At 41.6% G+C, this 14,586-nt stretch overlaps 1 protein-coding gene across 4 annotated transcripts in view; it reads right to left on the bottom strand.

Moving 5' to 3' along the window:
* trpm7 (transient receptor potential cation channel, subfamily M, member 7) overlaps positions 1–14,586 on the bottom strand; it is a 100,867-nt gene that overhangs the window by 5,967 nt on the left and 80,314 nt on the right. For all 4 annotated transcript variants that reach the window (XM_025907322.1, XM_025907323.1, XM_025907318.1 and 1 more), the window contains 2 exons: positions 11,560–11,604; positions 11,310–11,375 (listed from right to left, as the gene is read on the bottom strand). In XM_025907322.1, the coding sequence (XP_025763107.1) occupies positions 11,310–11,375; positions 11,560–11,604 (111 nt within the window). The remainder of the gene's footprint in view (positions 1–11,309; positions 11,376–11,559; positions 11,605–14,586) is intronic.

The following is a 14,586-nucleotide window of genomic DNA, read 5'->3' as shown; positions in this document are numbered from 1 at the left end:
CCATTATTATAGTCGTCCCACTAGGTGGCGCTCTAACCATTACTGACAAATGGCATAACAAACATTTCCGAAGCTCGAGTCTCATCACGCCTGCGACCTTTGGGAGAGATTGGACATTGTGTTTTGAGCGACAGCAGGTTACTGCTTTTTGGCGAGTGATTGAAACTCCACGTGCCGCCATGACCACCCCGTTTCCCTGAACGTAAAAAGCTTCGCAATTTAACATCACAAGGTCTTTAGATTCCACACACAGGAGATCGCGTAAATCTAATGAAATCCCTTGGAGGAGTTCGTCAAAGTATGAGGCCTGAAAAGAGGGAAAATGTCGCCAATTTACACATTAATTTTAAAATGGCTGACTTCCTGTTGGATTGGGATATTGCTCCAAGAGACTTTTTTGTACATCTTGATATCTCCAATAAGCTTGCCAGGTTTCAAACTCATACATAAACACAGAGCAGGGGCTGTTGTTTTGAAATTTTGTAGGGGGCGCTGTGGAGCCATTTTGCGCTGTTCAAGGAAAATGAACATATAAAAAGAAATCCCTCATCACATTAGAGGTGTGCGCCAAATTTCAAGACTTTTTAAACTTTTCAAGCCCCTCAAAAGCCACTTCATCTTTCATGGTGAACTGCGCTGCCACCAGGTGCGCCGTTCAGTTTATAGTCACAATTTTCTCACTGAAGCATCAAGAGGGACTGATGGTGATATTCACCGCTTTTGAGGTGGCCACGATGAACCTGTGAAATCAGTACAACAAAATGAAAGACATGACATTTCCTGGTGCCACTAGGTGGCGCTCTACGTATTCCTGACAATGGGCATACCAATCTGTTCAGGGCGGGTCTGACATCATCCCTGTAAATCTGGTACTGATCGATTGGATTTCATTGAGTTACACTAATTTGTTTCTTCATGGCGAGACCTCAATGTTCGCCATGCTGCTGGGGTCACACCCTTCAGCGAAAACTCACAGTTTTCTCTGTACCCAAGACCAACTCCTTAAGGCTTTCCTGGAGAAATTTGAGGCTGCAGATGTCACCCATTACATACTGTACCCCAAAGTGTAAACATGACATTTCCTGTTCCCACTAGTGGCGCTGTCCCTGGTGTCAAATATGGCAGTTGAAATATGTTCAGGGGTGGAGCCTTATCATATGTGTCCACTTTGGTCAAGGTCGGACAATGTATGACAGAACGAGAGGCAATAAGATTTTCATGGCGAGTCATCGAAATTCGCCGTGGCGCCACGGCCTCACAGTAACCCGAAAACTCAAAAGCTCCGCAATTTAACATGGCCCAGGTGTGTAGTTGACACTGACCAAATATGAAGCTTGTACGATGAAATTCCAATGAGGAGTTCGCAAAGTTCGAGGCATGGAAATGGCAAAATTAGAGCCAAAATGTCACCTTCACTTCCAAATGCGGACTTCCTGTTGGGTTTAGGACATGGCCATAATAGACTTTTATGTGCGTCTCCGAACGTTAGATATGTGTTCCGAGTTTTATACATGTAGGTCATACCCATCTCGGGGGCTCGCGTTTCTCATTTTTCTAGGTGGCGCTACTGAGCCAATTTTCCCTGGACATGTCTACGGACATTAAAATACGTAAATTTTCACCAGACCTGACGCGTCTGCAAAATTTCATGAGTTTTCGAGCATGTTTAGGCCCTCAAAAGGCCGATTCATTTGCCGAAATAATAATAATAATAATAATAATAATAATAATTAAAGCTGCAAGCAGCGATATGAGGGCCCTCGCACCCCCGGCGCGTCGAGCCAAGCCCACACCTAAAACCAGCGCTTCCGATCTGATGTCACATTGATGGAATTCATGCATTTAACCACCAGCTAAATTTCATCTCATTCAACCATTATTATAGTCGTCCCACTAGGTGGCGCTCTAACCATTCTGACAAATGGCATAACAAACATTTCCGAGCTCGAGTTCATCACGCCTGCGACTTTGGGAGAGATTGGACATTGTGTTTTTGAGCGACAGCAGGTTACTGCTTTTTGGCGAGTGATGAAACTCCACGTGCCGCCATGACCACCCCGTTTCCCTGAACGTAAAAAGCTTCGCATTTAACATCACAAAGGTCTTTAGATTCCACACACAGGAGATCGCGTAATCTATGAAATCCCTTGGAGGAGTTCGTCAAGTATGAGGCCTGAAAAGAGGGGAAATGTCGCCAAATTTACACATTAATTTTAAAATGGCTGACTTCCTGTTGGATTTGGGATATTGCTCCAAGAGACTTTTTTGTACATCTTGATATCTCCAATAAGCTTGCCAGGTTTCAAACTCATACATAAAACACAGAGCAGGGGCTGTTGTTTTGAAATTTTGTAGGGGGCGCTGTGGAGCCATTTTGCGCTGTTCAAGGAAAATGAACATATAAAAGAAATCCCTCATCACATTAGAGGTGTGCGCCAAATTCAAGACTTTTTAAACTTTTCAAGCCTCAAAAGCCACTTCATCTTTCATGGTGAACTGCGCTGCCACCAGGGTGCGCCGTTCAGTTTATAGTCACAATTTTCTCACTGAAGCATCAAGAGGGACTGATGGTGATATTCACCGCTTTTGAGGTGGCCACGATGAACCTGTGAAAATCAGTACAACAAAATGAAAGACATGACATTTCCTGGTGCCACTAGGTGGCGCTCTACGTATTCCTGACAATGGGCATATCAATCTGTTCAGGGCGGGTCTGACATCATCCCTGTAAAATCTGGTACTGATCAGATTGGATTTCATTGAGTTACACTAATTTGTTTCTTCATGGCGAGACCTCAATGTTCGCCATGCTGCTGGGTCACACCCTTCAGCGAAAACTCACAGTTTTCTCTGTAACCCAAGACCAACTCCTTAAGGCTTTCCTGGAGAAATTTGAGGCTGCAGATGTCACCCATTACAATACTGTACCCCAAAGTGTAAAACATGACATTTCCTGTTCCCACTAGGTGGCGCTGTCCCTGGTGTCAAATATGGCAGTTGAAATATGTTCAGGGTGGAGCCTTATCATATGTGTCCACTTTGGTCAAGGTCGGACAATGTATGACAGAACGAGAGGCAATAAGATTTTCATGGCGAGTCATCGAAATTCGCCGTGGCGCCACGGCCTCACAGTAACCCGAAAACTCAAAAGCTCCGCAATTTAACATGGCCCAGGTGTGTAGTTGACACTGACCAAATATGAAGCTTGGACGATGAAATTCCAATGAGGAGTTCGCAAAGTTCGAGGCATGGAAATGGCAAATTAGAGCCAAAATGTCACTTCACTTCCAAATGGCGGACTTCCTGTTGGGTTTAGGACATGGCCATAATAGACTTTTATGTGCGTCTCCGAACGCTAGATATGTGTTCCGAGTTTTATACATGTAGGTCATACCCATCTCGGGGGCTCGCGTTTCTCATTTTTCTAGGTGGCGCTACTGAGCCAATTTTCCCTGGACATGTCTACGGACATTAAATACGTAAATTTTCACCAGACCTGACGCGTCTGCAAAATTTCATGAGTTTTCGAGCATGTTTAGGCCTCAAAAGGCCGATTCATTTGCCGAAATAATAATAATATAATAATAATAATATAATAATAATTAAGCTGCAAGCAGCGATATGAGGCCCTCGCACCCCGGCGTGTCGAGCCAAGCCCAACACCTAAAACCAGCGCTTCCGATCTGATGTCACATTGATGGAATTCATGCATTTAACCATCAGCTAAAATTTCATCTCATTCAACCAATATTATAGTCATCCCACTAGGTGGCGCTCTAACCATTACTGACAAATGGCATAACAACATTTCCGAGCTCGAGTCTCATCACGCTTGCGACTTTGGGAGAGATTGGACATTGTGTTTTTGAGTGACAGCAGATTACTGCTTTTTGGCGAGTGATTGAAACTCCACGTGCCGCCATGGCCACCCCGTTTCCCTGAACGTAAAAAGCTTCGCAATTTAACATCACAAAGGTCTTTAGATTCCACACGCAGGAGATCGGGTTAATCTGATGAATCCCTTGGAGGAGTTCGTCAAAGTATGAGGCCTGAAAAGAGGGGAAAATGTCGCCAAATTTACACATTAATTTTAAAATGGCTGACTTCCTGTTGGATTTGGGATATTGCTCCAAGAGACTTTTTTGTACATCTTGATATCTCCAATAAGCTTACCAGGTTTCAGACTTATAAATAAAACACAGAGCAGGGGCTGATGTTTTGAAATTTTGTAGGGGCGCTGTGGAGCCATTTTGCGCTGTTCAAGGAAAATGAACATATAAAAGAAATCCCTCATCACATTAGAGGTGTGCGCCAAATTTCAAGACTTTTTAAACTTTTCAAGCCCCTCAAAAGCCACTTCATCTTTCATGGTGAACTGCGTTGCCACCAGGGTGCGCCGTTCAGTTTATAGTCACAATTTTCTCACTGAAGCATCAAGAGGGACTGATGGTGATATTCACCGCTTTTGAGGTGGCCACGATGAACCTGTGAAAATCAGTACAACAAAATGAAAGACATGACATTTCCTGGTGCCACTAGGTGGCGCTCTACGTATTCCTGACAATGGGCATATCAATCTGTTCAGGGCGGGTCTGACATCATCCTGTAAAATCTGGTACTGATCAGATTGGATTTCATTGAGTTATACTAATTTGTTTCTTCATGGCGAGACCTCAATGTTCGCCATGCTGCTGGGGTCACACCCTTCAGCGAAACTCACAGTTTTCTCTGTAACCCAAGACCAACTCCTTAAGGCTTTCCTGGAGAAATTTGAGGCTGCAGATGTCACCCATTACAATACTGTACCCCAAAGTGTAAAACATGACATTTCCTGTTCCCACTAGGTGGCGCTGTACCTGATGTCAAATATGGCAGTTGAAATATGTTCAGGGGTGGAGCCTTATCATATGTGTCCACTTTGGTCAAGGTCGGACAATGTATGACAGAACGAGAGGCAATAAGATTTTCATGGCGAGTCATTGAAATTCGCCGTGGCGCCACGGCCTCACCGTATCCCGAAAACTCAAAAGCTCCGCAATTTAACATGGCGCAGGTGTGTAGTTGACACTGACCAAATATGAAGCTTGTACGATGAAATTCCAATGAGGAGTTCGCAAAAGTTCGAGGCATGGAAATGGCAAAATTAGAGCCAAAATGTCACCTTCACTTCCAAATGGCGGACTTCCTGTTGGGTTTGCGTCAATGGTCCCACTGACTTTTTTGTTCGTCTTGGCATGATACACATGTGTGCCAAATTTCATACATGTAGCTAAAACGATGTGTCCGTAGGGCTGCATTTAACAAGGCATAGGTGGCGCTACTGAGCCATTTCCCAGTGCTCATACGTAAAACCATTAAAATACAAAATTTTTCACCAGACCTGGCATGTGTGCAAAATTCCAAGAGTTTTCGAGCATGTTAAAGCCCTCAAAAAGGCCCTTCTTTTGCCTGAATAATAATAATAATAATAATTAAAGCTGCAAGCAGCGATATGAGGGCCCTCGCACCCCCGGCGCGTCGAGCCAAGCCCAACACCTAAAACCAGCGCTTCCGATCTCATGTCACATTGATGGAATTCATGCATTTAACCACCAGCTAAAATTTCATCTCATTCAACCATTATTATAGTCGTCCCACTAGGTGGCGCTCTAACCATTACTGACAAATGGCATAACAAACATTTCCGAGCTCGAGTCTCATCACGCCTGCGACCTTTGGGATAGATTGGACATTGTGTTTTTGAGCGACAGCAGGTTACTGCTTTTTGGCGAGTGATTGAAACTCCACGTGCCGCCATGACCACCCCGTTTCCCTGAACGTAAAAAGCTTCGCAATTTAACATCACAAAGGTCTTTAGATTCCACACACAGGAGATCGCGTAAATCTAATGAAATCCCTAGGAGGAGTTCGTCAAAGTATGAGGCCTGAAAAGAGGCGAAAAAGTGGCTAAAATTACACCTTAATTTTAAAATGGCTGACTTCCTGTTGGATTTGGGATATTGCTCCAAGAGACTTTTTTGTACATCTTGATATCCTCCATAAGCTTACCAGGTTTCAGACTTATAAATAAAACACAGAGCAGGGGCTGATGTTTTGAAATTTTGTAGGGGCGCTGTGGAGCCATTTTGCACTATTCAAGGAAAATGATCACATAACAACAAAGCCCTCATCACATTGGAGGTTTGGGCCAAATTCCAAGACTTTTTAAAATTTCCAAGCCCCTCAAAAGGCACTTCGTCTTTCATGGTGAACCGCGTTGCCACCAGGGTGCGCCGTTCAGTTTAAAGTCACAATTTTCGCACAGAAGCATCATGAAGGACTGATGGTGATACTCACCGCTTTTGAGGTGGCCACGATGAACCTGTGAAAATCAGTACAACAAAATGAAAGACATGACATTTCCTGGTGCCACTAGGTGGCGCTCTACGTATTCCTGACAATGGGCATACCAATCTGTTCAGGGCGGGTCTGACATCATCCCTGTAAATCTGGTACTGATCAGATTGGATTTCATTGAGTTACACTAATTTGTTTCTTCATGGCGAGACCTCAATGTTCGCCATGCTGCTGGGGTCACACCCTTCAGCGAAAACTCACAGTTTTCTCTGTAACCCAAGACCAACTCCTTAAGGCTTTCCTGGAGAAATTTGAGGCTGCAGATGTCACCCATTACAATACTGTACCCCAAAGTGTAAAACATGACATTTCCTGTTCCCACTATGTGGCGCTGTCCCTGATGTCAAATATGGCAGTTGAAATATGTTCAGGGGTGGAGCCTTATCATATGTGTCCACTTTGGTCAAGGTCGGACAATGTATGACAGAACGAGAGGCAATAAGATTTTCATGGCGAGTCATCGAAATTCGCCGTGGCGCCACGGCCTCACAGTATCCCGAAAACTCAAAAGCTCCGCAATTTAACATGGCCCAGGTGTGTAGTTGACACTGACCAAATATGAAGCTTGTACGATGAAATTCCATTGAGGAGTTCGCAAAAGTTCGAGGCATGGAAATGGCAAAATTAGAGCCAAAATGTCACCTTCACGTCTAAATTGCGGACTTCCTGTTGGGTTTGCGTCATATGTGGCCACAGACTTTTTTGTTTGTCTCGGCATGATACACATGTGTGCCAGATTTCATAGATGTAGCTAAAACGATGTGTTCGTAGGGCTGCATTTAACAGCGCATAGGTGGCGCTCTAGAGCCATTTCCCAGTGCTCATATGTAAAACCATTAAAATACGAAATTTTTCACCAGACCTGGCATGTGTGCAAAATTTCATGAGTTTTCGAGCATGTTAAAGCCCTCAAAAAGGCCCTTGTTTTGCCTGAATAATAATAATAATAATAATAATAATAAGAAACGGAGCAGATACAATAGGGCCTTCGCACTCTCGGTGCTCGGGCCCTAATAATAATAATAATAATAAGAAACAGAGCAGATACAATAGGGCCTTCGCACTTTTGTGCTCGGGCCCTAATTAAAGCTGCAAGCAGCGATATGAGGGCCCTCGCACCCCCGGCGCGTCGAGCCAAGCCCAACACCTAAAACCAGCGCTTCCGATCTGATGTCACATTGATGGAATTCATGCATTTAACCACCAGCTAAAATTTCATCTCATTCAACCATTATTATAGTCGTCCCACTAGTTGGCGCTCTAACCATTACTGACAAATGGCATAACAAACATTTCCGAGCTTGAGTCTCATCACGCCTGCGACCTTTGGGAGAGATTGGACATTGTGTTTTTGAGCGACAGCAGGTTACTGCTTTTTGGCGAGTGATTGAAACTCCACGTGCCGCCATGACAACCCCGTTTCCCTGAACGTAAAAAGCTTCGCAATTTAACATCACAAAGGTCTTTAGATTCCACACACAGGAGATCGCGTAAATCTAATGAAATCCCTTGGAGGAGTTCGTCAAAGTATGAGGCCTGAAAAGAGGGGAAAATGTCGCCAAATTTACACATTAATTTTAAAATGGCTGACTTCCTGTTGGATTTGGGATATTGCTCCAAGAGACTTTTTTGTACATCTTGATATCTCCAATAAGCTTGCCAGGTTTCAAACTCATACATAAAACACAGAGCAGGGGCTGTTGTTTTGAAATTTTGTAGGGGGCGCTGTGGAGCCATTTTGCGCTGTTCAAGGAAAATGAACATATAAAAAGAAATCCCTCATCACATTAGAGGTGTGCGCCAAATTTCAAGACTTTTTAAACTTTTCAAGCCCCTCAAAAGCCACTTCATCTTTCATGGTGAACTGCGTTGCCACCAGGGTGCGCCGTTCAGTTTATAGTCACAATTTTCTCACTGAAGCATCAACAGGGACTGATGGTGATATTCACCGCTTTTGAGGTGGCCACGATGAACCTGTGAAAATCAGTACAACAAAATGAAAGACATGACATTTCCTGGTGCCACTAGGTGGCGCTCTACGTATTCCTGACAATGGGCATATCAATCTGTTCAGGGCGGGTCTGACATCATCCCTGTAAAATCTGGTACTGATCACATTGGATTTCATTGAGTTACACTAATTTGTTTCTTCATGGCGAGACCTCAATGTTCGCCATGCTGCTGGGGTCACACCCTTCAGCGAAAACTCACAGTTTTCTCTGTAACCCAAGACCAACTCCTTAAGGCTTTCCTGGAGAAATTTGAGGCTGCAGATGTCACCCATTACAATACTGTACCCCAAAGTGTAAAACATGACATTTCCTGTTCCCACTAGGTGGCGCTGTCCCTGATGTCAAATATGGCAGTTGAAATATGTTCAGGGGTGGAGCCTTATCATATGTGTCCACTTTGGTCAAGGTCGGACAATGTATGACAGAACGAGAGGCAATAAGATTTTCATGGCGAGTCATCGAAATTCGCCGTGGCGCCACGGCCTCACCGTATCTCGAAAACTCAAAAGCTCCGCAATTTAACATGGCCCAGGTGTGTAGTTGACACTGACCAAATATGAAGCTTGTACAATGAAATTCCAATGAGGAGTTCGCAAAAGTTCGAGGCATGGAAATGGCAAAATTAGAGCCAAAATGTCACCTTCACTTCCAAATGGCGGACTTCCTGTTGGGTTTAGGACATGGCCATAATAGACTTTTATGTGCGTCTCCGAACGTTAGATAAGTGTTCCGAGTTTTATACATGTAGGTCATACCCATCTCGGGGGCTCGCGTTTCTCATTTTTCTAGGTGGCGCTACTGAGCCAATTTTCCCTGGACATGTCTACGGACATTAAAATACGTAAATTTTCACCAGACCTGACGCGTGTGCAAAATTTCATGAGTTTTCGAGCATGTTTAGGCCCTCAAAAGGCCGATTCATTTGCCGAAATAATAATAATAATAATAATAATAATAATAATAATAATAATAATAAGAAACAGAGCAGATACAATAGGGCCTTCGCACTTTTGTGCTCGGGCCCTAATAATAAATTAGCCTTGAGACATGTGTTTGATACCTTATGTGTTGAAAAACCTTGAGTAGTTTTTTATGTGATTATTTTATTTGTTCGTTGGATGATTTGGAAGAATAATTAAAAAAACAAAAAAAACAACAAAAATAAAACATATTTGGCATTAGATTAGAGATTAGAATAGGACTAGAGTAAAGGTTAAGGTTAAAAGACCATACAGACTCATTTGGGTGTCGTGCCGCATCCTGGAGGTGTTCATAGTAGGGCTGTTAACAAATATTCTAGATTTGATTACGGGGGTAAAAAAAAGAAGCATTTCTTTGTGTTCTGAGCAGCACAGACTGGAGCTGGACTTCTGACAGAGAAGTTGTGCGCGTAAAACATATTTAAATGTTCTTTGAAAGAATAGTCAAACGTGGTTTTGGCCAACTCTTACAGCTGTTACAGCACTAATTCACACAGAACTTAACCAGATTTTATTTCTGAAATTTGCTTAGTAACTGGCAGCATGCCTCTTACCCATATAACACATCTAACTCTACTTCATAAACATCTGGCAACATACACTCACAGGCCACTTTAGTAGGTGCACGAATAACACCAGCTTGGACTTCCTTTGCCTCCAGAACTGCATTAATTCTTTGAGAGACATATTCAACAACAAAGTTGTTCTATTGGATTGAGAGCTGGTGACTGTGGAGACCATTCGAGTACAGTAAATTAATGGTAATGTTCAAGAAACCAGTTTCTGATGATTTGAGCTTTGTGACATGGTGGGTTATCTTGCTGGAGCAACCATCAGAAGATGGGTACACTGTAGGTATAAAGAGATGGATGTAGTATCAATTGAGCATCGCTTAAAACCATAGGAACAAAACTCACGTAGGCTGACTAAGGTGTCCAAAGTGTCCCAAGAAAATATTCTTCACGCTATTAATCATCCACCACCAGCCTGAACTGTTGATACAAAGCAGGATGGAGCTATGCTTTGATACGCTTTGCACCAAATTTTGACCCCGTCATCTTGAAGTTGCAGCAGAAATTGAGCTTTATCTACTATTAAACCATTTTTTGTGAAAAATGGTTATTTGAGTTACTCTTGCTTTCCTATCAGCTGTAAGCAGAGATGATTGTGGAGAAAGTGGAGAAGTTTCTAAAAATACTCAGACAAACCTGTCTGGCACAACAACCGTGTCACATTCAAAGTCATTAAAATCACCTTTCTTCCTCATTCTAGTACTTAGTTTCCACTTCAGCAGCTGTTTTGACCATGTCTACATGTGACTGGTTTATTTGACATTTCCTTAAACAATTGAACATCTGTTCAATGATCATGTTGAGCATGCAGCAGATGAAACATCTGTGCTAAAGTTGACTTGCTTAGCTATAAAGATAAGACTCCGCTTTCCTCATTTAAAATATATATCTAAATAGATTTAAGACACTCAAGCAGCTCTTTGATTCAGATGGACTAAGCAGGTGAAGATAAAGTGTTTTGTTGCATTTGATTCTGTGCCATAAACATGCAGTATATAAATATTTTACTAGCTTTTAAGCAAATTTTAATCCCTTTTGGCTGCTTTACTGTTTCAATAGTGACTGCTTTTGTCAGGCAGTATTAATGGCGGATAATTTGGTAGCACAGATCTGCAAAGAGATTTGTGACAATCGTGAAGTCAAAATGAACAACACACACAAGTACCCTTATTTGCTTCACAATCAAACCACAGCTATTGCTGACCCAGCTGCAGATATAGGTGAGGAAAAAAAGCACAAACAATACTGAAAGCAGATCTGTGATGTTCCGTCTTGATACTTCCTCATTCTGCAACTGCCTGCATCAAACTTTCGGCTGGGATTTTCACCTTGTGAAGTACTGTTCTTACCTCTAGGTGGCACAGGGGTGAAGGGGATGCTTTGAGACAGCCTCATCAAGTTGTTCCGCTCCACAGCTACAAGAGGAAAAGTACACATGAACATACACCATGTACACCAGCAGTAGAGGAGTGAAGTAAAACTGCAGAAAATACTTTGTCTCGGTTACACTTTTCACCTACATTTTAGTACTGATTTTAATAAAAATATTAATAGATACAAACATGGAACAGATCCTACTGTCTAGCATCACCATCTCACCTGAGTACTGGTAGCTTTCAATGGGCTTGAATGGAGAGCCAATAGCTACGGAAAACAGAAAATAATGTGTTTATATTTGTGCAAAACATACCAGCAATAATGACTCAATGATCTTCGGAATTATTAATTTAAGACCGTCCAGACTATCAAACAGACATGTTGTACCTCTGACCCTCAGTGCTATTTTATTGATACAGTTTGTTTGTTGTAAGTCAGGGCTGTCTGATTATAACAAAAATCATTATTGTAATTTTTTAGTTAATACTGAGATCGTGCTTGTTTAGTCACAGAAAAGTAGAACTACAACTTCCTTGCTACTAGAACACAAAAATAAGCGCAGGACATATTTGCAATCAGCTCTTAGTATTAAAAAACTCAACTTAACTAGCTGTCAACTTGTATTCTGGTTATGTTCCTATATAAAAACATGGTCGCCAAGCCGTTAAATCACCATTCTGCAGCAGCTACGTGACTATTTGTGGGGGATTTGCGGTATTATTGGAAATAAACTGCACTGCACTTCATACACTAAAGTGACTTTTATGATGGAAGCTGACTGCGTACGCATGTTTGAAGCAATCATTTTAAGGTTAAGTTCATTGCACACTGTTGTAATACTCTGGGTTGTGCCAGAGTCTCCAATAACTGTCTTCAATAATGTGACTGTAGTATTAAGAAAAAGTTTTCTTTGTAATCATGACTTTTCTTGAACTTTAATTATAATCACTTAAAACTAAATAAATAGTTGTAATAATCCAAGTAATCCTACCAGAGAGAAGCAACATTTTAAAAAAGGGGCATAATTGCATAACATTATGCAGCTTAATAATTGTTCTATTTTAATTATCTTGTTTTAATAAATCTCCAGAAGACAACATTTTAAATGATAACCTTTGGAGATATTAGCTGTATAGATGCCTGCTTTATTTGATTTTTGTGAAAGGTTTGTGTCATGGTTTCTGCAAAGAAGCCTTGCTGTTCCTGAGTTTTTCAAATTAGTGATTTGAGCACCAGAGAAGTGACATTTATTTCTATTAAAATCAAATGAAGCCAGACCTGACACTTCCAAAATAGGGCAGCTTCCATTAAAGCAATCTCAATGGATTAAAAGTACTTCATGTCCACAGTTAAATAAATAATGTTCCTTTAACCCTTAGATGCACACGTGGGGTCAAAAATGACCCCACGGGTTGTTTTTCTTCAAAATCTTTAAAATGAAAAGTTGTAATATATTCATATTCCAGGTATTCCTCATAAAATATGTTTGCAACATGAGGCCATTTGCATTTTTATTTATTTTTTCATTAATTAAAAAAAAATGCAGTTTTTGTATCACTACCCCACTCTTCCACAAGTGGGGTCAAAAATGACCCCAAGCAGTTCCTATGGAATCTTCTATGAAACTTTCATTCTTAGCAACTCTGACTGACCCACTTACACTTCTGATGGATCAAGAGTTAATTTTTACACAGTAACATACATGATTTATAGTCAGGGCTGCACATAAGTGGTTCGAAGGTGCACATTCACTGTCAAAATAAAAGTATTCCCTGAAATTCAGAGAATACACACTTCTTTTGCGGTGGAGGAACACCAAAGTAATTGCTTACGGAGCTTGCTTATTCAACATCTTTAAGAGTTCTGAACAAATGTCTGTCCTCCTCCAGAACATCTAATGTATGCAAACGAGCGTTCCAACTTCTTATCTGGTACGCGTCTTTTATTTTGACAGTGAATGTGCACCTGCGAACCATTTATGTGCAGCCCTGTTTATAGTGTCCTGTGCATTTCAAACATTGTCCTTTATGATGGTTTTTTTTATATCAAAAGTAACATGGCTGCTATGAGGCCAGCTAGGATCCCTGTGGACCTTGGCCTACAAATGATCCTGGACGGATGGGATGAAGAGCCCATCAGAGGCATTTACTCAGAATCTGACATCTAAGATATAGACGACCCAGACTATTGTCCCCCCCACTAAACAAGGCCAGTCAGATACAGAGGAGCCCTCTGATGAGTCCTCTGAAGAGGAAATGGATATTGAGTCTAACAGAATGAGCCCCTCTTACTGCTCTAGCCACAATATTCTGAATTAGACAGCCAGGGCTTGCACCTGGGTTTAGTCCTGTCTCCCCTATAGATGCATGGAAGATGTTGATGTCTGATAATATAATAGAAGAGGTGCTGTCATACACAAACATGGAGGCACGAAGAGTAGCCACAGACAGGGGAAAAGAGTGGAAAAATGTAATCAAACTTAAGCTCCTGGCCTTCATTTGATTGACCATTCTTGCAGGAAGTGAGAAGAACTGGGATGTACCAGTTGGTGTGTTTTTTGGGAGTCATCTGCATAACCCATTGTACAAGGCTGCTATGTCAATTCAAAGATTTGAACATATTCGCTGTTTCTTGCACTTTGATGACAAGAGGACCAGAGCCTACCGACTAAAAACAAACCACATGGCAGCTTTCCGCTACATATGGGGCCTGTTCCTGGTCAACTGCAGACTGAAATTCATCCTCAGTGATTGTGTTACAGTGGATGAACAACTTGTGCCTTTCAGAGGGAAGACCCAGCTTCTGCAGTATATGCCGAGCAAGCATACAAAAGTGATACAAGTGATACAAAAACTGCAATTTCTTAAAATTAATGAAAAAATAAATAAAAATGCAAAGGGCCTCATGTCACAAACATGTTTTATGAGGAATAACTCAAATATGAAAATATTACAACTCTTTGTTTTAAAGATTTTGAAGAAAAACAACCGAGTTTATAGCAAAATGCATTGTTTCTATTTGGGGTCATTTTTGACCCCACTCGTGGAAGAGTGTAGGTATTGGTAGGTTGTGCATCTAAGGGTTAAGAAAAATGTGAATTGTTCCAACATCCACCAACAGGTGTCACTGCACTACTTCTTAACAGAGGCACAAACAGGCCCATGCTCTTTTTACTACTAAAAGTTTTTTTTTAATTTAAGAAAAAAAATAGACTGAAGTATAAACATGTAATATCTATATAATATCTAT

This window comes from Oreochromis niloticus, linkage group LG1, assembly GCF_001858045.2.
Source record: "Oreochromis niloticus isolate F11D_XX linkage group LG1, O_niloticus_UMD_NMBU, whole genome shotgun sequence".
In the NCBI taxonomy this organism is placed as follows: domain Eukaryota; kingdom Metazoa; phylum Chordata; class Actinopteri; order Cichliformes; family Cichlidae; genus Oreochromis; species Oreochromis niloticus.
The sequence above is the reverse complement of the archived record's forward strand: the minus strand, read 5'-3'. Positions and strand labels throughout refer to the sequence as shown.